Source organism: Oncorhynchus tshawytscha, unplaced genomic scaffold (genome assembly GCF_018296145.1).
Source record: "Oncorhynchus tshawytscha isolate Ot180627B unplaced genomic scaffold, Otsh_v2.0 Un_contig_866_pilon_pilon, whole genome shotgun sequence".
NCBI lineage: Eukaryota > Metazoa > Chordata > Actinopteri > Salmoniformes > Salmonidae > Oncorhynchus > Oncorhynchus tshawytscha.
The window spans coordinates 207165-230000 of record NW_024609600.1 but is presented as its reverse complement, the minus strand read 5'-3'; the positions used below and the strand labels follow the sequence as shown (position 1 = coordinate 230000).

The window sequence follows — 22836 nt, the reverse complement described above, 5'->3', positions numbered from 1 at the left end:
TCAGTCTGTTGAAACGGAAGTGGTGCCCCAAACTCTCCGGCAGGAGGGTGTGTCTATATACTATAAGGATAGTCCTGTAGATACTGTATGACCACCTGGTTGAGCCCAGGTAGTGAATCTATCCTCTCCGCTCCGTACAACTCCACGATTCGTCCCCTACACAGCTGCTGTAAGGTCATGGGTCGCTCCCTGCGCCACGCCCTCCGCAGCCGCCTATGGGATGACTCCACGTAGAACCGCAGCAAGGCGAACAACGAATCAAAGGCCTTGTTACTGCCGTTGAGGCGGAAACTCTGACTGGTCAGGAGGACGCGGACACTGACGGGCCCCCAGTCGCCGTGGTAACTGAGGGTGAAGAAGACGTCCGGCTGACTGCTGTCCCTGGCAACCACACAACCACACGACAGCACAACGTTACACAGGACGGAACAGCAAGGGTGGGCTGTGCTTGTTTGTTTCCTGATGAGGAACAGCCGTGTGTGTGTGTGTGTGTGTGCGGAGTATACCTGATGAGGAAGCTCCCAGGCGGTGTGAGTAGCAGGGTGCAGTGTATACCTGATGAGGAAGCTCCCAGGCGGTGTGTGTGTAGCAGGGTGTGGTGTATACCTGATGAGGAAGCTCCCAGGCGGTGTCAGTAGCAGGGTGCAGTGTATACCTGATGAGGAAGCTCCCAGGCGGTGTGTGTAGCAGGGTGTGGTGTATACCTGATGAGGAAGCTCCCAGGCGGTGTGTGTAGCAGGGTGTGGAGTATACCTGATGAGGAATCTCCCAGGCGGTGTGTGTAGCAGGGTGTGGAGTATACCTGATGAGGAAGCTCCCAGGCGGTGTGTGTAGCAGGGTGTGGAGTATACCTGATGAGGAAGCTCCCAGGCGGTGTGTGTAGCAGGGTGTAGTGTATACCTGATGAGGAAGCTCCCAGGCGGTGTGTGTGTAGCAGGGTGTGGTGTATACCTGATGAGGAAGCTCCCAGGCGGTGTCAGTAGCAGGGTGTGGTGTATACCTGATGAGGAAGCTCCCAGGCGGTGTGTGTAGCAGGGTGCAGTGTATACCTGATGAGGAAGCTCCCAGGCGGTGTGTGTAGCAGGGTGTGGAGTATACCTGATGAGGAAGCTCCCAGGCGGTGTGTGTAGCAGGGTGTAGTGTATACCTGATGAGGAAGCTCCCAGGCGGTGTGTGTGTAGCAGGGTGTGGTGTATACCTGATGAGGAAGCTCCCAGGCGGTGTCAGTAGCAGGGTGCAGTGTATACCTGATGAGGAAGCTCCCAGGCGGTGTGTGTAGCAGGGTGCAGTGTATACCTGATGAGGAAGCTCCCAGGCGGTGTGTCAGTAGCAGGGTGTGGTGTATAGCTGATGAGGAAGCTCCCAGGCGGTGTGTGTGTAGAAGGGTGCGGTGTATACCTGATGAGGAAGCTCCCAGGCAGTGTGTGTGTAGAAGGGTGCGGTGTATACCTGATGAGGAAGCTCCCAGGCGGTGTGTGTGTAGCAGGGTGTGGTGTATACCTGATGAGGAAGCTCCCAGGCAGTGTGTGTGTAGAAGGGTGCGGTGTATACCTGATGAGGAAGCTCCCAGGCGGTGTGAGTAGCAGTGTGCGGTGGGCCTCCTCCATCTCCATAGGGCCCCAGTAGTAGCCACTGTGAACCAGCTGACGGTGTGTGTGTCGCACTAGAAGATACTCCTGCTGGCTGAAGAAGGGCCGGAGGTGTGTGGGCCAGGAGTCTGGGATCGGATCGGGCAAGTGGAGAAGAGGTCCGAGGCAGGGGAGAGGGACACTGGGGCTTGGCCAGGGGAGAGGGACACTGGGGCTTGGCCAGGGGAGAGGGACACTGGGGCTTGGCCAGGGGAGAGGGACACTGGGGCTTGGCCAGGGGAGAGGGACACTGGGGCTTGGCCAGGGGAGAGGGACACTGGGGCTTGGCCAGGGGGAAGGGACACTGGGGCTTGGCCAGGGGGGAGGGACACTGGATCTAGTCGCTCTAAAGTTGCTCTGGTGAGGCCACTTTGGATGGAGGGCACCGCCAGAACTGGTCTTGTCTGGAGGTGTGGTCCGGTTGTCTGTGCTGGTCTGGACCGTATTCTCTAGTTCTAAGAGTTGGATCTGTTGTTCTAGGTTCTGTTGTTCTAAGAGTTCATTCTCTTGACCTAAGAGTTCGAAGTTCTCGAGTTCTAGGAGTTGGTTCTGTTGTTCTAGGATCTGTTGTTCTAAGAGTTCATTCTCTTGACCTAAGAGTTCGAAGTTCTCGAGTTCTAGGAGTTGGTTCTGTTGTTCTTGAACGCGGTTCTGTTGTTCTACGTGTTCTAGGGTTTCCCCTGGAAGCTGCTGGGTTCCGTCCTGGTTCTGCGTGGGTGCCGCGTGGTTCTGCGATGGTTCCACTGTGGTTCCTGCCAGAGTGTCTCTGACCATCATACAGAAGAGAGCCCTCCACTGGATCCCCCATCCCCAGTAGTAGCCACTGTGAACCAGCTGACGGTTTGTGTGTGTCGCACTAGAAGATACTCCTGCTTGCTGAAGAAGGGCCGGAGGTGTGTGGTCCAGGAGTCTGGGATCACTATCCCATATCCAAATCCACTATAGGGGCGAGGAGAGAGAGATCCAGAATGATCTGGAGAGATCCTGGGAGAAGAGACAGACAGACAGGGACGGTGTTATTGAGGTGCTGTATAAAAACATAGGCTGGTTACACACACACACACACACACACACACACAGACACAGACACACACACACACACATACACACACACACACACACACACACACACACACACACACACACACACACACACCACTAACACTGTAAAGTTTAGTCTCCGTCTCAGGTTTCAAGGACTCCGTCATGGACGTAGTTGTTACGGGAACCCAGTAACGTAGGATGTTGATTGGTCTGTCTCTCCGTACTGCTTGTATTATGGTCTGTCATGTTGTTGCTGTGGATCTCCCTTCATGTAACCTTGTGGTCTCCCTTCTTGTAGTGTAGAGGTGTTATCTGTCCTCGTTAATGCTGTACCATGTTCCAACATCTAGTGGAAATCCTTCCCAGAAGACTGGAGGCTGTTATATCAGCAAACAGGGGGGGACCAACTCCATATTATTGACTTCCCAGAAGACTGGAGGCTGATATATCAGACCAACGCCCATGATTTTGGAATGAGATGTTTGAGGAGCCGGTGTCCACATACTGTTGGTCATGTAGTGTCCACATACTGTTGGTCATGTAGTGTATCTGTGCTGTTGGTCATGTAGTGTATCTGTGCTGTTGGTCATGTAGTGTATCTGTGCTGTTGGTCATGTAGTGTATCTGTGCTGTTGGTCATGTAGTGTATCTGTGCTGTTGGTCATGTAGTGTATCTGTTGGTCATGTAGTGTATCTGTCCATGTTGGTCATGTAGTGTATCTGTGCTGTTGGTCATGTAGTGTATCTGTTGGTCATGTAGTGTATCTGTGCTGTTGGTCATGTAGTGTATCTGTGCTGTTGGTCATGTAGTGTATCTGTGCTGTTGGTCATGTAGTGTATCTGTTGGTCATGTAGTGTATCTGTGCTGTTGGTCATGTAGTGTATCTGTGCTGTTGGTCATGTAGTGTATCTGTGCTGTTGGTCATGTAGTGTATCTGTGCTGTTGGTCATGTAGTGTATCTGTGCTGTTGGTCATGTAGTGTATCTGTGCTGTTGGTCATGTAGTGTATCTGTGCTGTTGGTCATGTAGTGTATCTGTGCTGTTGGTCATGTAGTGTATCTGTGCTGTTGGTCATGTAGTGTATCTGTGCTGTTGGTCATGTAGTGGTATCTGTTGGTCATGTAGTGTATCTGTGCTGTTGGTCATGTAGTGTATCTGTGCTGTTGGTCATGTAGTGTATCTGTGCTGTTGGTCATGTAGTGTATCTGTGCTGTTGGTCATGTAGTGTATCTGTGCTGTTGGTCATGTAGTGTATCTGTGCTGTTGGTCATGTAGTGTATCTGTGCTGTTGGTCATGTAGTGTATCTGTGCTGTTGGTCATGTAGTGTATCTGTGCTGTTGGTCATGTAGTGTATCTGTTGGTCATGTAGTGTATCTGTGCTGTTGGTCATGTAGTGTATCTGTTGGTCATGTAGTGTATCTGTGCTGTTGGTCATGTAGTGTATCTGTGCTGTTGGTCATGTAGTGTATCTGTGCTGTTGGTCATGTAGTGTCCACATACTGTTGGTCATGTAGTGTATCTGTGCTGTTGGTCATGTAGTGTATCTGTTGGTCATGTAGTGTATCTGTGCTGTTGGTCATGTAGTGTATCTGTTGGTCATGTAGTGTATCTGTGCTGTTGGTCATGTAGTGTATCTGTGCTGTTGGTCATGTAGTGTCCACATACTGTTGGTCATGTAGTGTATCTGTGCTGTTGGTCATGTAGTGTATCTGTGCTGTTGGTCATGTAGTGTATCTGTGCTGTTGGTCATGTAGTGTATCTGTGCTGTTGGTCATGTAGTGTATCTGTGCTGTTGGTCATGTAGTGTATCTGTGCTGTTGGTCATGTAGTGTATCTGTGCTGTTGGTCATGTAGTGTATCTGTGCTGTTGGTCATGTAGTGTATCTGTCCTGTTGGTCATGTAGTGTATCTGTGCTGTTGGTCATGTAGTGTATCTGTGCTGTTGGTCATGTAGTGTATCTGTGCTGTTGGTCATGTAGTGTATCTGTGCTGTTGGTCATGTAGTGTATCTGTGCTGTTGGTCATGTAGTGTATCTGTGCTGTTGGTCATGTAGTGTATCTGTGCTGTTGGTCATGTAGTGTATCTGTGCTGTTGGTCATGTAGTGTATCTGTGCTGTTGGTCATGTAGTGTATCTGTGCTGTTGGTCATGTAGTGTATCTGTGCTGTTGGTCATGTAGTGTATCTGTGCTGTTGGTCATGTAGTGTATCTGTGCTGTTGGTCATGTAGTGTATCTGTGCTGTTGGTCATGTAGTGTATCTGTTGGTCATGTAGTGTATCTGTGCTGTTGGTCATGTAGTGTATCTGTTGGTCATGTAGTGTATCTGTGCTGTTGGTCATGTAGTGTATCTGTGCTGTTGGTCATGTAGTGTCCTGTTGGTCATGTAGTGTATCTGTGCTGTTGGTCATGTAGTGTATCTGTGCTGTTGGTCATGTAGTGTATCTGTTGGTCATGTAGTGTATCTGTGCTGTTGGTCATGTAGTGTATCTGTGCTGTTGGTCATGTAGTGTATCTGTTGGTCATGTAGTGTATCTGTGCTGTTGGTCATGTAGTGTATCTGTGCTGTTGGTCATGTAGTGTATCTGTGCTGTTGGTCATGTAGTGTATCTGTGCTGTTGGTCATGTAGTGTATCTGTGCTGTTGGTCATGTAGTGTATCTGTGCTGTTGGTCATGTAGTGTATCTGTGCTGTTGGTCATGTAGTGTATCTGTGCTGTTGGTCATGTAGTGTATCTGTGCTGTTGGTCATGTAGTGTATCTGTGTGGTCATGTAGTGTATCTGTGCTGTTGGTCATGTAGTGTATCTGTTGGTCATGTAGTGTATCTGTGCTGTTGGTCATGTAGTGTATCTGTGCTGTTGGTCATGTAGTGTATCTGTTGGTCATGTAGTGTATCTGTGCTGTTGGTCATGTAGTGTATCTGTTGGTCATGTAGTGTATCTGTGCTGTTGGTCATGTAGTGTATCTGTGCTGTTGGTCATGTAGTGTATCTGTGCTGTTGGTCATGTAGTGTATCTGTGCTGTTGGTCATGTAGTGTATCTGTGCTGTTGGTCATGTAGTGTATCTGTGCTGTTGGTCATGTAGTGTATCTGTGCTGTTGGTCATGTAGTGTATCTGTTGGTCATGTAGTGTATCTGTGCTGTTGGTCATGTAGTGTATCTGTGCTGTTGGTCATGTAGTGTATCTGTCCTGTTGGTCATGTAGTGTATCTGTGCTGTTGGTCATGTAGTGTATCTGTGCTGTTGGTCATGTAGTGTATCTGTGCTGTTGGTCATGTAGTGTCCACTGTACTGGTGGTCATGTAGTGTATCTGTGCTGTTGGTCATGTAGTGTCCATCATGCTGTTGGTCATGTAGTGTATCTGTGCTGTTGGTCATGTAGTGTATCTGTGCTGTTGGTCATGTAGTGTATCTGGTCATGTAGTGTATCTGTGCTGTTGGTCATGTAGTGTATCTGTGCTGTTGGTCATGTAGTGTATCTGTGCTGTTGGTCATGTAGTGTATCTGTGCTGTTGGTCATGTAGTGTATCTGTGCTGTGGTCATGTAGTGTATCTGTGCTGTTGGTCATGTAGTGTATCTGTGCTGTTGGTCATGTAGTGTATCTGTGCTGTTGGTCATGTAGTGTATCTGTGCTGTTGGTCATGTAGTGTATCTGTTGGTCATGTAGTGTATCTGTGCTGTTGGTCATGTAGTGTATCTGTGCTGTTGGTCATGTAGTGTCCACATACTGTTGGTCATGTAGTGTATCTGTGCTGTTGGTCATGTAGTGTATCTGTGCTGTTGGTCATGTAGTGTCCACATACTGTTGGTCATGTAGTGTATCTGTGCTGTTGGTCATGTAGTGTATCTGTGCTGTTGGTCATGTAGTGTATCTGTGCTGTTGGTCATGTAGTGTATCTGTGCTGTTGGTCATGTAGTGTATCTGTGCTGTTGGTCATGTAGTGTATCTGTGCTGTTGGTCATGTAGTGTATCTGTGCTGTTGGTCATGTAGTGTATCTGTGCTGTTGGTCATGTAGTGTATCTGTGCTGTTGGTCATGTAGTGTATCTGTGCTGTTGGTCATGTAGTGTATCTGTTGGTCATGTAGTGTATCTGTGCTGTTGGTCATGTAGTGTATCTGTGCTGTTGGTCATGTAGTGTATCTGTGCTGTTGGTCATGTAGTGTATCTGTGCTGTTGGTCATGTAGTGTATCTGTGCTGTTGGTCATGTAGTGTATCTGTTGGTCATGTAGTGTATCTGTTGGTCATGTAGTGTATCTGTGCTGTTGGTCATGTAGTGTATCTGTTGGTCATGTAGTGTATCTGTGCTGTTGGTCATGTAGTGTATCTGTGCTGTTGGTCATGTAGTGTATCTGTGCTGTTGGTCATGTAGTGTCCACATCTGTTGGTCATGTAGTGTATCTGTGCTGTTGGTCATGTAGTGTATCTGTGCTGTTGGTCATGTAGTGTATCTGTGCTGTTGGTCATGTAGTGTATCTGTGCTGTTGGTCATGTAGTGTATCTGTGCTGTTGGTCATGTAGTGTATCTGTGCTGTTGGTCATGTAGTGTATCTGTGCTGTTGGTCATGTAGTGTATCTGTGCTGTTGGTCATGTAGTGTATCTGTGCTGTTGGTCATGTAGTGTATCTGTGCTGTTGGTCATGTAGTGTATCTGTGCTGTTGGTCATGTAGTGTATCTGTGCTGTTGGTCATGTAGTGTATCTGTGCTGTTGGTCATGTAGTGTATCTGTGCTGTTGGTCATGTAGTGTATCTGTGCTGTTGGTCATGTAGTGTATCTGTGCTGTTGGTCATGTAGTGTATCTGTGCTGTTGGTCATGTAGTGTATCTGTGCTGTGTGGTCATGTAGTGTATCTGTGCTGTTGGTCATGTAGTGTATCTGTGCTGTTGGTCATGTAGTGTATCTGTGCTGTTGGTCATGTAGTGTATCTGTGCTGTTGGTCATGTAGTGTATCTGTGCTGTTGGTCATGTAGTGTATCTGTGCTGTTGGTCATGTAGTGTATCTGTGCTGTTGGTCATGTAGTGTATCTGTGCTGTTGGTCATGTAGTGTATCTGTGCTGTTGGTCATGTAGTGTATCTGTGCTGTTGGTCATGTAGTGTATCTGTTGGTCATGTAGTGTATCTGTGCTGGTCATGTAGTCATGTCAGTGTATCTGTGCTGTTGGTCATGTAGTGTCCTGTTGGTCATGTAGTGTATCTGTGCTGTTGGTCATGTAGTGTATCTGTGCTGTTGGTCATGTAGTGTATCTGTTGGTCATGTAGTGTATCTGTGCTGTTGGTCATGTAGTGTATCTGTGCTGTTGGTCATGTAGTGTATCTGTGCTGGTCATGTAGTGTATCTGTGCTGTTGGTCATGTAGTGTATCTGTGCTGTTGGTCATGTAGTGTATCTGTGCTGTTGGTCATGTAGTGTATCTGTGCTGTTGGTCATGTAGTGTATCTGTGCTGTTGGTCATGTAGTGTATCTGTGCTGTTGGTCATGTAGTGTATCTGTGCTGTTGGTCATGTAGTGTATCTGTGCTGTTCATGGTCATCTGTAGTGTATCTGTTGGTCATGTAGTGTATCTGTGCTGTTGGTCATGTAGTGTATCTGTTGGTCATGTAGTGTATCTGTGCTGTTGGTCATGTAGTGTATCTGTTGGTCATGTAGTGTATCTGTGCTGTTGGTCATGTAGTGTATCTGTGCTGTTGGTCATGTAGTGTATCTGTGCTGTTGGTCATGTAGTGTATCTGTGCTGTTGGTCATGTAGTGTATCTGTGCTGTTGGTCATGTAGTGTATCTGTGCTGTTGGTCATGTAGTGTATCTGTGCTGTTGGTCATGTAGTGTATCTGTGCTGTTGGTCATGTAGTGTATCTGTGCTGTTGGTCATGTAGTGTATCTGTTGGTCATGTAGTGTATCTGTGCTGTTGGTCATGTAGTGTATCTGTGCTGTTGGTCATGTAGTGTCTGTGCTGTTGGTCATGTAGTGTATCTGTGCTGTTGGTCATGTAGTGTATCTGTGCTGTTGGTCATGTAGTGTATCTGTTGGTCATGTAGTGTATCTGTGCTGTTGGTCATGTAGTGTATCTGTGCTGTTGGTCATGTAGTGTATCTGTGCTGTTGGTCATGTAGTGTATCTGTTGGTCATGTAGTGTATCTGTTGGTCATGTAGTGTATCTGTGCTGTTTGGTCATGTAGTGTATCTGTGCTGTTGGTCATGTAGTGTATCTGTGCTGTTGGTCATGTAGTGTATCTGTGCTGTTGGTCATGTAGTGTATCTGTGCTGTTGGTCATGTAGTGTATCTGTGCTGTTGGTCATGTAGTGTATCTGTGCTGTTGGTCATGTAGTGTATCTGTGCTGTTGGTCATGTAGTGTATCTGTGCTGTTGGTCATGTAGTGTATCTGTGCTGTTGGTCATGTAGTGTATCTGTGCTGTTGGTCATGTAGTGTATCTGTGCTGTTGGTCATGTAGTGTATCTGTGCTGTTGGTCATGTAGTGTATCTGTGCTGTTGGTCATGTAGTGTATCTGTGCTGTTGGTCATGTAGTGTATCTGTGCTGTTGGTCATGTAGTGTATCTGTGCTGTTGGTCATGTAGTGTATCTGTGCTGTTGGTCATGTAGTGTATCTGTGCTGTTGGTCATGTAGTGTATCTGTGCTGGTCATGGTCATGTAGTGTATCTGTGCTGTTGGTCATGTAGTGTATCTGTGCTGTTGGTCATGTAGTGTATCTGTCCTGTTGGTCATGTAGTGTATCTGTCCTGTTGGTCATGTAGTGTATCTGTCCTGTTGGTCATGTAGTGTATCTGTGCTGTTGGTCATGTAGTGTATCTGTGCTGTTGGTCATGTAGTGTATCTGTGCTGTTGGTCATGTAGTGTATCTGTGCTGTTGGTCATGTAGTGTATCTGTGCTGTTGGTCATGTAGTGTATCTGTGCTGTTGGTCATGTAGTGTATCTGTGCATGTAGTGTGTGCTGTCATGTAGTGTATCTGTCCTGTTGGTCATGTAGTGTATCTGTGCTGTTGGTCATGTAGTGTATCTGTGCTGTTGGTCATGTAGTGTATCTGTGCTGTTGGTCATGTAGTGTATCTGTCCTGTTGGTCATGTAGTGTATCTGTGCTGTTGGTCATGTAGTGTATCTGTGCTGTTGGTCATGTAGTGTCCACATACTGTTGGTCATGTAGTGTATCTGTGCTGTTGGTCATGTAGTGTATCTGTCCTGTTGGTCATGTAGTGTATCTGTCTGGTCATGCTGTTGGTCATGTAGTGTATCTGTGCTGTTGGTCATGTAGTGTATCTGTGCTGTTGGTCATGTAGTGTATCTGTTGGTCATGTAGTGTATCTGTGCTGTTGGTCATGTAGTGTATCTGTGCTGTTGGTCATGTAGTGTATCTGTGCTGTTGGTCATGTAGTGTATCTGTGCTGTTGGTCATGTAGTGTATCTGTGCTGTTGGTCATGTAGTGTATCTGTGCTGTTGGTCATGTAGTGTATCTGTGCTGTTGGTCATGTAGTGTATCTGTGCTGTTGGTCATGTAGTGTATCTGTGCTGTTGGTCATGTAGTGTATCTGTTGGTCATGTAGTGTATCTGTGCTGTTGGTCATGTAGTGTATCTGTGCTGTTGGTCATGTAGTGTATCTGTGCTGTTGGTCATGTAGTGTATCTGTGCTGTTGGTCATGTAGTGTATCTGTGCTGTTGGTCATGTAGTGTATCTGTGCTGTTGGTCATGTAGTGTATCTGTGCTGTTGGTCATATAGTGTATCTGTTGGTCATGTAGTGTATCTGTGCTGTTGGTCATGTAGTGTATCTGTGCTGTTGGTCATGTAGTGTATCTGTGCTGTTGGTCATGTAGTGTATCTGTGCTGTTGGTCATGTAGTGTATCTGTGCTGTTGGTCATGTAGTGTATCTGTGCTGTTGGTCATGTAGTGTATCTGTGCTGTTGGTCATGTAGTGTATCTGTGCTGTTGGTCATGTAGTGTATCTGTGCTGTTGGTCATGTAGTGTATCTGTGCTGTTGGTCATGTAGTGTATCTGTGCTGTTGGTCATGTAGTGTATCTGTGCTGTTGGTCATGTAGTGTATCTGTGCTGTTGGTCATGTAGTGTATCTGTGCTGTTGGTCATATAGTGTATCTGTGCTGTTGGTCATGTAGTGTATCTGTGCTGTTGGTCATATAGTGTATCTGTGCTGTTGGTCATGTAGTGTATCTGTGCTGTTGGTCATGTAGTGTATCTGTGCTGTTGGTCATCTGTGCTAGTGTATCTGTGCTGTTGGTCATATAGTGTATCTGTGCTGTTGGTCATGTAGTGTATCTGTGCTGTTGGTCATGTAGTGTATCTGTGCTGTTGGTCATATAGTGTATCTGTTGGTCATGTAGTGTATCTGTGCTGTTGGTCATGTAGTGTATCTGTGCTGTTGGTCATATAGTGTATCTGTGCTGTTGGTCATGTAGTGTATCTGTCCTGTTGGTCATGTAGTGTATCTGTGCTGTTGGTCATATAGTGTATCTGTGCTGTTGGTCATATAGTGTATCTGTTGGTCATGTAGTGTATCTGTGCTGTTGGTCATGTAGTGTATCTGTGCTGTTGGTCATGTAGTGTATCTGTGCTGTTGGTCATGTAGTGTATCTGTGCTGTTGGTCATGTAGTGTATCTGTGCTGTTGGTCATGTAGTGTATCTGTTGGTCATGTAGTGTATCTGTTGGTCATGTAGTGTATCTGTTGGTCATGTAGTGTATCTGTGCTGTTGGTCATGTAGTGTATCTGTGCTGTTGGTCATGTAGTGTATCTGTTGGTCATGTAGTGTATCTGTGCTGTTGGTCATGTAGTGTATCTGTGCTGTTGGTCATGTAGTGTATCTGTGCTGTTGGTCATGTAGTGTATCTGTGCTGTTGGTCATGTAGTGTATCTGTGCTGTTGGTCATGTAGTGTATCTGTGCTGTTGGTCATGTAGTGTATCTGTTGCTGTTGGTCATGTATCTGTCTGTTGGTCATGTAGTGTATCTGTGCTGTTGGTCATGTAGTGTATCTGTGCTGTTGGTCATGTAGTGTATCTGTTGGTCATGTAGTGTATCTGTGCTGTTGGTCATGTATCTGTGTATCTGTGCTGTTGGTCATGTAGTGTATCTGTGCTGTTGGTCATGTAGTGTATCTGTGCTGTTGGTCATGTAGTGTATCTGTGCTGTTGGTCATGTAGTGTATCTGTGCTGTTGGTCATGTAGTGTATCTGTTGGTCATGTAGTGTATCTGTGCTGTTGGTCATGTAGTGTATCTGTGCTGTTGGTCATGTAGTGTATCTGTGCTGTTGGTCATGTGTGGTCTGTGTGGTCATGTAGTGTATCTGTGCTGTTGGTCATGTAGTGTATCTGTTGGTCATGTAGTGTATCTGTGCTGTTGGTCATGAAGTGTATCTGTGCTGTTGGTCATGTAGTGTATCTGTGCTGTTGGTCATGTAGTGTATCTGTTGGTCATGTAGTGTATCTGTGCTGTTGGTCATGTAGTGTATCTGTGCTGTTGGTCATGTAGTGTATCTGTGCTGTTGGTCATGTAGTGTATCTGTGCTGTTGGTCATGTAGTGTATCTGTTGGTCATGTAGTGTATCTGTTGGTCATGTAGTGTATCTGTTGGTCATGTAGTGTATCTGTGCTGTTGGTCATGTAGTGTATCTGTGCTGTTGGTCATGTAGTGTATCTGCTGTTGGTCATGTAGTGGTCATGTAGTGTATCTGTGCTGTTGGTCATGTAGTGTATCTGTGCTGTTGGTCATGTAGTGTATCTGTGCTGTTGGTCATGTAGTGTATCTGTTGGTCATGTAGTGTATCTGTGCTGTTGGTCATGTAGTGTATCTGTGCTGTTGGTCATGTAGTGTATCTGTGCTGTTGGTCATGTAGTGTATCTGTTGGTCATGTAGTGTATCTGTGCTGTTGGTCATGTAGTGTATCTGTGCTGTTGGTCATGTAGTGTATCTGTGCTGTTGGTCATGTAGTGTATCTGTGCTGTTGGTCATGTAGTGTATCTGTGCTGTTGGTCATGTAGTGTATCTGTGCTGTTGGTCATGTAGTGTATCTGTGCTGTTGGTCATGTAGTGTATCTGTGCTGTTGGTCATGTAGTGTATCTGTGCTGTTGGTCATGTAGTGTATCTGTGCTGTTGGTCATGTAGTGTATCTGTGCTGTTGGTCATGTAGTGTATCTGTGCTGTTGGTCATGTAGTGTCCTGTTGGTCATGTAGTGTATCTGTGCTGTTGGTCATGTAGTGTATCTGTTGGTCATGTAGTGTATCTGTTGGTCATGTAGTGTATCTGTGCTGTTGGTCATGTAGTGTATCTGTGCTGTTGGTCATGTAGTGTATCTGTTGGTCATGGTCATGTGTATCTGTGCTGTTGGTCATGTAGTGTATCTGTGCTGTTGGTCATGTAGTGTATCTGTGCTGTTGGTCATGTAGTGTATCTGTGCTGTTGGTCATGTAGTGTATCTGTGCTGTTGGTCATGTAGTGTATCTGTGCTGTTGGTCATGTAGTGTATCTGTGCTGTTGGTCATGTAGTGTATCTGTGCTGTTGGTCATGTAGTGTATCTGTGCTGTTGGTCATGTAGTGTATCTGTTGGTCATGTAGTGTATCTGTGCATGTCTGGTTGGTCATGTAGTGTATCTGTTGGTCATGTAGTGTATCTGTGCTGTTGGTCATGTAGTGTATCTGTTGGTCATGTAGTGTATCTGTGCTGTTGGTCATGTAGTGTATCTGTGCTGTTGGTCATGTAGTGTATCTGTGCTGTTGGTCATGTAGTGTATCTGTGCTGTTGGTCATGTAGTGTATCTGTGCTGTTGGTCATGTAGTGTATCTGTGCTGTTGGTCATGTAGTGTATCTGTGCTGTTGGTCATGTAGTGTATCTGTGCTGTTGGTCATGTAGTGTATCTGTGCTGTTGGTCATGTAGTGTATCTGTGCTGTTGGTCATGTAGTGTATCTGTGCTGTTGGTCATGTAGTGTATCTGTGCTGTTGGTCATGTAGTGTATCTGTGCTGTTGGTCATGTAGTGTATCTGTGCTGTTGGTCATGTAGTGTATCTGTGCTGTTGGTCATGTAGTGTATCTGTGCTGTTGGTCATGTAGTGTATCTGTGCTGTTGGTCATGTAGTGTATCTGTGCTGTTGGTCATGTAGTGTATCTGTGCTGTTGGTCATGTAGTGTATCTGTTGGTCATGTAGTGTATCTGTCATGTATCTGTGCTGTTGGTCATGTAGTGTATCTGTGCTGTTGGTCATGTAGTGTATCTGTGCTGTTGGTCATGTAGTGTATCTGTGCTGTTGGTCATGTAGTGTATCTGTGCTGTTGGTCATGTAGTGTATCTGTCCTGTTGGTCATGTAGTGTATCTGTGCTGTTGGTCATGTAGTGTATCTGTGCTGTTGGTCATGTAGTGTATCTGTTGGTCATGTAGTGTATCTGTGCTGTTGGTCATGTAGTGTATCTGTGCTGTTGGTCATGTAGTGTATCTGTGCTGTTGGTCATGTAGTGTCCTGTTGGTCATGTAGTGTATCTGTGCTGTTGGTCATGTAGTGTATCTGTTGGTCATGTAGTGTATCTGTTGGTCATGTAGTGTATCTGTGCTGTTGGTCATGTAGTGTATCTGTGCTGTTGGTCATGTAGTGTATCTGTTGGTCATGTAGTGTATCTGTGCTGTTGGTCATGTAGTGTATCTGTGCTGTTGGTCATGTAGTGTATCTGTGCTGTTGGTCATGTAGTGTATCTGTGCTGTTGGTCATGTAGTGTATCTGTGCTGTTGGTCATGTAGTGTATCTGTGCTGTTGGTCATGTAGTGTATCTGTGCTGTTGGTCATGTAGTGTATCTGTGCTGTTGGTCATGTAGTGTATCTGTTGGTCATGTAGTGTATCTGTGCTGTTGGTCATGTAGTGTATCTGTTGGTCATGTAGTGTATCTGTGCTGGGTCATGTAGTGTATCTGTTGGTCATGTAGTGTATCTGTGCTGTTGGTCATGTAGTGTATCTGTGCTGTTGGTCATGTAGTGTATCTGTGCTGTTGGTCATGTAGTGTATCTGTGCTGTTGGTCATGTAGTGTATCTGTGCTGTTGGTCATGTAGTGTATCTGTGCTGTTGGTCATGTAGTGTATCTGTGCTGTTGGTCATGTAGTGTATCTGTGCTGTTGGTCATGTAGTGTATCTGTTGGTCATGTAGTGTATCTGTGCTGTTGGTCATGTAGTGTATCTGTGCTGTTGGTCATGTAGTGTATCTGTGCTGTTGGTCATGTAGTGTATCTGTGCTGTTGGTCATGTAGTGTATCTGTTGGTCATGGTCAGTGTATGTAGTGTATCTGTTGGTCATGTAGTGTATCTGTTGGTCATGTAGTGTATCTGTGCTGTTGGTCATGTAGTGTATCTGTGCTGTTGGTCATGTAGTGTATCTGTGCTGGTCATGTAGTGTATCTGTGCTGTTGGTCATGTAGTGTATCTGTGCTGTTGGTCATGTAGTGTATCTGTGCTGTTGGTCATGTAGTGTATCTGTGCTGTTGGTCATGTAGTGTATCTGTGCTGTTGGTCATGTAGTGTATCTGTGCTGTTGGTCATGTAGTGTATCTGTTGGTCATGTAGTGTATCTGTTGGTCATGTAGTGTATCTGTTGGTCATGTAGTGTATCTGTGCTGTTGGTCATGTAGTGTATCTGTGCTGTTGGTCATGTAGTGTATCTGTGCTGTTGGTCATGTAGTGTATCTGTGCTGTTGGTCATGTAGTGTATCTGTGCTGTTGGTCATGTAGTGTATCTGTGCTGTTGGTCATGTAGTGTGTATCTGTGCTGTTGGTCATGTAGTGTATCTGTCCTGTTGGTCATGTAGTGTATCTGTGCTGTTGGTCATGTAGTGTATCTGTGCTGTTGGTCATGTAGTGTATCTGTGCTGTTGGTCATGTAGTGTATCTGTTGGTCATGTAGTGTATCTGTGCTGTTGGTCATGTAGTGTATCTGTGCTGTTGGTCATGTAGTGTATCTGTGCTGTTGGTCATGTAGTGTATCTGTGCTGTTGGTCATGTAGTGTATCTGTGCTGTTGGTCATGTAGTGTATCTGTCCTGTTGGTCATGTAGTGTATCTGTGCTGTTGGTCATGTAGTGTATCTGTGCTGTTGGTCATGTAGTGTATCTGTTGGTCATGTAGTGTATCTGTGCTGTTGGTCATGTAGTGTATCTGTGCTGTTGGTCATGTAGTGTATCTGTGCTGTTGGTCATGTAGTGTCCTGTTGGTCATGTAGTGTATCTGTGCTGTTGGTCATGTAGTGTATCTGTTGGTCATGTAGTGTATCTGTTGGTCATGTAGTGTATCTGTGCTGTTGGTCATGTAGTGTATCTGTGCTGTTGGTCATGTAGTGTATCTGTTGGTCATGTAGTGTATCTGTGCTGTTGGTCATGTAGTGTATCTGTGCTGTTGGTCATGTAGTGTATCTGTGCTGTTGGTCATGTAGTGTATCTGTGCTGTTGGTCATGTAGTGTATCTGTGCTGTTGGTCATGTAGTGTATCTGTGCTGTTGGTCATGTAGTGTATCTGTGCTGTTGGTCATGTAGTGTATCTGTGCTGTTGGTCATGTAGTGTATCTGTTGGTCATGTAGTGTATCTGTGGTCATGTTGGTCATGTAGTGTATCTGTTGGTCATGTAGTGTATCTGTGCTGTTGGTCATGTAGTGTATCTGTTGGTCATGTAGTGTATCTGTGCTGTTGGTCATGTAGTGTATCTGTGCTGTTGGTCATGTAGTGTATCTGTCCTGTTGGTCATGTAGTGTATCTGTGCTGTTGGTCATGTAGTGTATCTGTGCTGTTGGTCATGTAGTGTATCTGTGCTGTTGGTCATGAAGTGTATCTGTGCTGTTGGTCATGTAGTGTATCTGTGCTGTTGGTCATGTAGTGTATCTGTTGGTCATGTAGTGTATCTGTGCTGTTGGTCATGTAGTGTATCTGTGCTGTTGGTCATGTAGTGTATCTGTGCTGTTGGTCATGTAGTGTATCTGTGCTGTTGGTCATGTAGTGTATCTGTTGGTCATGTAGTGTATCTGTTGGTCATGTAGTGTATCTGTTGGTCATGTAGTGTATCTGTGCTGTTGGTCATGTAGTGTATCTGTGCTGTTGGTCATGTAGTGTATCTGTTGTTGGTCATGTAGTGTATCTGTGCTGTTGGTCATGTAGTGTATCTGTGCTGTTGGTCATGTAGTGTATCTGTGCTGTTGGTCATGTAGTGTATCTGTGCTGTTGGTCATGTAGTGTATCTGTTGGTCATGTAGTGTATCTGTGCTGTTGGTCATGTAGTGTATCTGTGCTGTTGGTCATGTAGTGTATCTGTTGGTCATGTAGTGTATCTGTTGGTCATGTAGTGTATCTGTTGGTCATGTAGTGTATCTGTGCTGTTGGTCATGTAGTGTATCTGTGCTGTTGGTCATGTAGTGTATCTGTGCTGTTGGTCATGTAGTGTATCTGTGCTGTTGGTCATGTAGTGTATCTGTGCTGTTGGTCATGTAGTGTATCTGTGCTGTTGGTCATGTAGTGTATCTGTGCTGTTGGTCATGTAGTGTATCTGTGCTGTTGGTCATGTAGTGTATCTGTGCTGTTGGTCATGTAGTGTATCTGTGCTGTTGGTCATGTAGTGTATCTGTGCTGTTGGTCATGTAGTGTATCTGTGCTGTTGGTCATGTAGTGTATCTGTGCTGTTGGTCATGTAGTGTATCTGTGCTGTTGGTCATGTAGTGTATCTGTGCTGTTGGTCATGTAGTGTATCTGTGCTGTTGGTCATGTAGTGTATCTGTTGGTCATGTAGTGTATCTGTGCTGTTGGTCATGTAGTGTATCTGTGCATGTAGTATCTGTTGGTGTTGGTCATGTAGTGTATCTGTGCTGTTGGTCATGTAGTGTATCTGTCCTGTTGGTCATGTAGTGTATCTGTGCTGTTGGTCATGTAGTGTATCTGTGCTGTTGGTCATGTAGTGTATCTGTGCTGTTGGTCATGTAGTGTATCTGTTGGTCATGTAGTGTATCTGTTGGTCATGTAGTGTATCTGTGCTGTTGGTCATGTAGTGTATCTGTGCTGTTGGTCATGTAGTGTATCTGTGCTGTTGGTCATGTAGTGTATCTGTGCTGTTGGTCATGTAGTGTATCTGTTGGTCATGTAGTGTATCTGTGCTGTTGGTCATGTAGTGTATCTGTGCTGTTGGTCATGTAGTGTATCTGTGCTGTTGGTCATGTAGTGTATCTGTGCTGTTGGTCATGTAGTGTATCTGTGCTGTTGGTCATGTAGTGTATCTGTGCTGTTGGTCATGTGTTGTATCTGTGTGTTGGTCATGTAGTGTATCTGTGCTGTTGGTCATGTAGTGTAGTCTGTTGGTCATGTAGTGTATCTGTTGGTCATGTAGTGTATCTGTTGGTCATGTAGTGTATCTGTGCTGTTGGTCATGTAGTGTATCTGTTGGTCATGCTGTTGGTCATGTAGTGTATCTGTTGGTCATGTAGTGTATCTGTGCTGTTGGTCATGTAGTGTATCTGTGCTGTTGGTCATGTAGTGTATCTGTGCTGTTGGTCATGTAGTGTATCTGTTGGTCATGTAGTGTATCTGTTGGTCATGTAGTGTATCTGTTGGTCATGTAGTGTATCTGTTGGTCATGTAGTGTATCTGTTGGTCATGTAGTGTATCTGTTGGTCATGTAGTGTATCTGTTGGTCATGTAGTGTATCTGTGCTGTTGGTCATGTAGTGTATCTGTGCTGTTGGTCATGTAGTGTATCTGTGCTGTTGGTCATGTAGTGTATCTGTGCTGTTGGTCATGTAGTGTATCTGTGCTGTTGGTCATGTAGTGTATCTGTGCTGTTGGTCATGTAGTGTATCTGTGCTGTTGGTCATGTAGTGTATCTGTGCTGTTGGTCATGTAGTGTATCTGTGCTGTTGGTCATGTAGTGTATCTGTGCTGTTGGTCATGTAGTGTATCTGTGCTGTTGGTCATGTAGTGTATCTGTGCTGTTGGTCATGTAGTGTATCTGTGCTGTTGGTCATGTAGTGTATCTGTGCTGTTGGTCATGTAGTGTATCTGTGCTGTTGGTCATGTAGTGTATCTGTGCTGTTGGTCATGTAGTGTATCTGTTGGTCATGTAGTGTATCTGTGCTGTTGGTCATGTAGTGTATCTGTGCTGTTGGTCATGTAGTGTATCTGTGCTGTTGGTCATGTAGTGTATCTGTGCTGTTGGTCATGTAGTGTATCTGTGCTGTTGGTCATGTAGTGTATCTGTGCTGTTGGTCATGTAGTGTATCTGTGCTGGTCATGTAGTGTATCTGTTGGTCATGTAGTGTATCTGTGCTGTTGGTCATGTAGTGTATCTGTGCTGTTGGTCATGTAGTGTATCTGTGCTGTTGGTCATGTAGTGTATCTGTGCTGTTGGTCATGTAGTGTATCTGTTGGTCATGTAGTGTATCTGTGCTGTTGGTCATGTAGTGTATCTGTGCTGTTGGTCATGTAGTGTATCTGTGCTGTTGGTCATGTAGTGTATCTGTGCTGTTGGTCATGTAGTGTATCTGTGCTGTTGGTCATGTAGTGTATCTGTGCTGTTGGTCATGTAGTGTATCTGTGCTGGGTCATGTAGTGTATCTGTTGGTCATGTAGTGTATCTGTGCTGTTGGTCATGTAGTGTATCTGTGCTGTTGGTCATGTAGTGTATCTGTGCTGTTGGTCATGTAGTGTATCTGTTGGTCATGTAGTGTATCTGTCTGTTGGTCATGTAGTGTATCTGTTGGTCATGTAGTGTATCTGTGCTGTTGGTCATGTAGTGTATCTGTGCTGTTGGTCATGTAGTGTATCTGTGCTGTTGGTCATGTAGTGTATCTGTGCTGGTCATGTAGTGTATCTGTTGGTCATGTAGTGTATCTGTGGTCATGTAGTGTATCTGTGCTGTTGGTCATGTAGTGTATCTGTGCTGTTGGTCATGTAGTGTATCTGTGCTGTTGGTCATGTAGTGTATCTGTGCTGTTGGTCATGTAGTGTATCTGTTGGTCATGTAGTGTATCTGTTGGTCATGTAGTGTATCTGTGCTGTTGGTCATGTAGTGTATCTGTGCTGTTGGTCATGTAGTGTATCTGTGCTGTTGGTCATGTAGTGTATCTGTGCTGTTGGTCATGTAGTGTATCTATCTGTCATGGTCATGTAGTGTATCTGTGCTGTTGGTCATGTAGTGTATCTGTGCTGTTGGTCATGTAGTGTATCTGTCCTGTTGGTCATGTAGTGTATCTGTGCTGTTGGTCATGTAGTGTATCTGTGCTGTTGGTCATGTAGTGTATCTGTGCTGTTGGTCATGTAGTGTATCTGTTGGTCATGTAGTGTATCTGTTGGTCATGTAGTGTATCTGTGCTGTTGGTCATGTAGTGTATCTGTGTGTATCTGTGCTGTTGGTCATGTAGTGTATCTGTGCTGTTGGTCATGTAGTGTATCTGTTGGTCATGTAGTGTATCTGTGCTGTTGGTCATGTAGTGTATCTGTTGGTCATGTAGTGTATCTGTGCTGTTGGTCATGTAGTGTATCTGTGCTGTTGGTCATGTAGTGTATCTGTTGGTCATGTAGTGTATCTGTGCTGTTGGTCATGTAGTGTATCTGTCCTGTTGGTCATGTAGTGTATCTGTGCTGTTGGTCATGTAGTGTATCTGTGCTGTTGGTCATGTAGTGTATCTGTGCTGTTGGTCATGTAGTGTATCTGTTGGTCATGTAGTGTATCTGTGCTGTTGGTCATGTAGTGTATCTGTTGGTCATGTAGTGTATCTGTGCTGGTCATGTAGTGTATCTGTGCTGTTGGTCATGTAGTGTATCTGTTGGTCATGTAGTGTATCTGTGCTGTTGGTCATGTAGTGTATCTGTTGGTCATGTAGTGTATCTGTGCTGTTGGTCATGTAGTGTATCTGTGCTGTTGGTCATGTAGTGTATCTGTTGGTCATGTAGTGTATCTGTGCTGTTGGTCATGTAGTGTATCTGTCCTGTTGGTCATGTAGTGTATCTGTCCTGTTGGTCATGTAGTGTATCTGTGCTGTTGGTCATGTAGTGTATCTGTGCTGTTGGTCATGTAGTGTATCTGTTGGTCTGTGTAGTGTATCTGTGCTGTTGGTCATGTAGTGTATCTGTTGGTCATGTAGTGTATCTGTGCTGTTGGTCATGTAGTGTATCTGTTGGTCATGTAGTGTATCTGTGCTGTTGGTCATGTAGTGTATCTGTTGGTCATGTAGTGTATCTGTGCTGTTGGTCATGTAGTGTATCTGTTGGTCATGTAGTGTATCTGTGCTGTTGCCAAGTTCTGTCGATGTTCTCCATGTCTTTTATGTGTATTTAACTAGGCAAGTCAGTTAAGAACAAATTATTATTTACAATGACGGGCCAAACCCCGGACGACGCTGGGCCAATTGTGCGCCGCCCTGTGACTCCTCGAGCACTGAGATGCAGTGTCTTGTTTATTTACCTTGCTTTATTTCAAGTCAGTTAAGAACAAATTCTTCTCACTGACGGCCTACCGGGGAACAGTTCAGGGGCAGAACGACAGATTTGTACCTTGTCAGCTCGGGGGTTTGAACTTGCATCCTTTCAACGCTCTAACCACTCGGCTACCCTGCCATGTGCTGTTGGTCATGTAGTGTATCTGTGCTGTTGGTCACTCGGGAGCCCCCTTTCTTTAAATCCTCTGCCCAAACAGGAGGCGTTTTGCTTCTTACCAGGTGATCATTCTCAATAACAATGTGTTCTTCATCAACCTGCCAAGCACATCGCTACACCCGCAATAACGCAATAACATTTACTAAATATGTGTGACCAATAAAATGTGATGTTAGAAGCGTGTCTTTATCTTCTTAGTTATAGCTGTTAACTGTTAACAGGACAGTGTCTTTATCTTCCTGTTTTTTAGCTGTTATAAAACATAATCAGAGGCACGATAACAGAACTGTGTCTGTTTGGAAGATTCTGGCAGCAGCCGCGAGACGGGTTGTTTAAGGAAACACTTTCACTTTATATATATATATTTACTTTCAGTCTGACTGGACAACAGCTCTGCGGTGGGTTCAGTTATAATGACTGGACAACAGCTCTGCGGTGGGTTCAGTTATAATGACTGGACAACAGCTCTGCTATAACGCCTGGACAACAGCTCTGCTATAACGCCTGGACAACAGCTCTGCTATAACGCCTGGACAACAGCTCTGCTATAACGCCTGGACAACAGCTCTGCTATAACGCCTGGACAACAGCTCTGCCATGCAAACCAGCTCATTGTGCAAACTTGCCTCGAACTTCAAGCTACAGCTCACCAGTTACCATTCAAACGCTCTTTATATTCTTTATACATTAATAAATGCAGCACCGCACCAACTTCATTCAAAAGTAAAAAAATAGATTCATGTATTCCCGATAAATGCAACAAAAAATATGACCGTAGTCTTGTTTCAAATGGAGCAAGTTGGGGAGCGTCGGGTGCTTACCGTTTTCTGGAGAGGAATGAGACGTTAACCAAATTAATCCGTGGTGGGAGACTTCGCGTGCAATGCGTCCGCTATAAATCACACCATTACATTACCGTCACCGTCAAAGGTCTTCATGTTCCCGTTTTCAGACACGTGTAACCATACGCGCTACTTAAGTTTCACAGATCTTGGATGTAGTAGCCTGCCAGTCAACCATGTTTCCTATACTGTCGTCTTGCCTGAAACGGTATCTCGAGTTGAACGAAACAACACAAAAAAAAAGTTCAAACGAACACACCACCGTAACTCCTCCCCGCTTCAAAGTGTCCCGAGTCCTGTGACCGCGTGCGCTTTCCAAGAACCATCCAAACGTTCTCTGTCGTCATACGTCATTAAAACGATACCTACCATATACTGTCTTAGAAGGTATGTTACAATATGTACTACACTCCCCATGGTGAAAAGGGGAGGACGAGAATCCTGTAAGGAGGAATGGAGAGCTGCTTTGTGCTGAGATGGGTGGGCAGAACCTGCAATGACTTTGAGTCTCCTGTTTAGTGTACCTGTTTAGTGTACCTGTTTACTAGGGAGCCAGGCCCAGCCACTGGGGATCAAGGCCGACCCACTAGGGAGCCAGGCCGACCCACTAGGGAGCAAGGCCGACCCACTAGGGAGCCAGGCCGACCCACTAGGGAGCAAGGCCGACCCACTAGGGAGCCAG

The 22836-nt window shown here is 45.2% G+C and overlaps 1 protein-coding gene across 1 annotated transcript in view; it reads right to left on the bottom strand.

Annotated features, from left to right (window-relative positions):
• The window catches only part of LOC112242289 (suppressor of cytokine signaling 7), a 22724-nt gene extending 202 nt beyond the window's left edge, over window positions 1–22522 (bottom strand). The window contains exons 1-3 of the mRNA XM_042316158.1: window positions 22134–22522; window positions 1552–2612; window positions 1–381 (exon numbers count right to left, since the gene is read on the bottom strand). The exon at window positions 1–381 is cut by the window's left edge and continues 202 nt beyond it. Coding sequence (XP_042172092.1) covers window positions 54–381; window positions 1552–2405 — 1182 coding nt within the window. The 5' untranslated portion in view covers window positions 2406–2612; window positions 22134–22522 and the 3' untranslated portion in view covers window positions 1–53. The remainder of the gene's footprint in view (window positions 382–1551; window positions 2613–22133) is intronic.
• Between the last annotated feature and the right edge of the window lie 314 nt (window positions 22523–22836).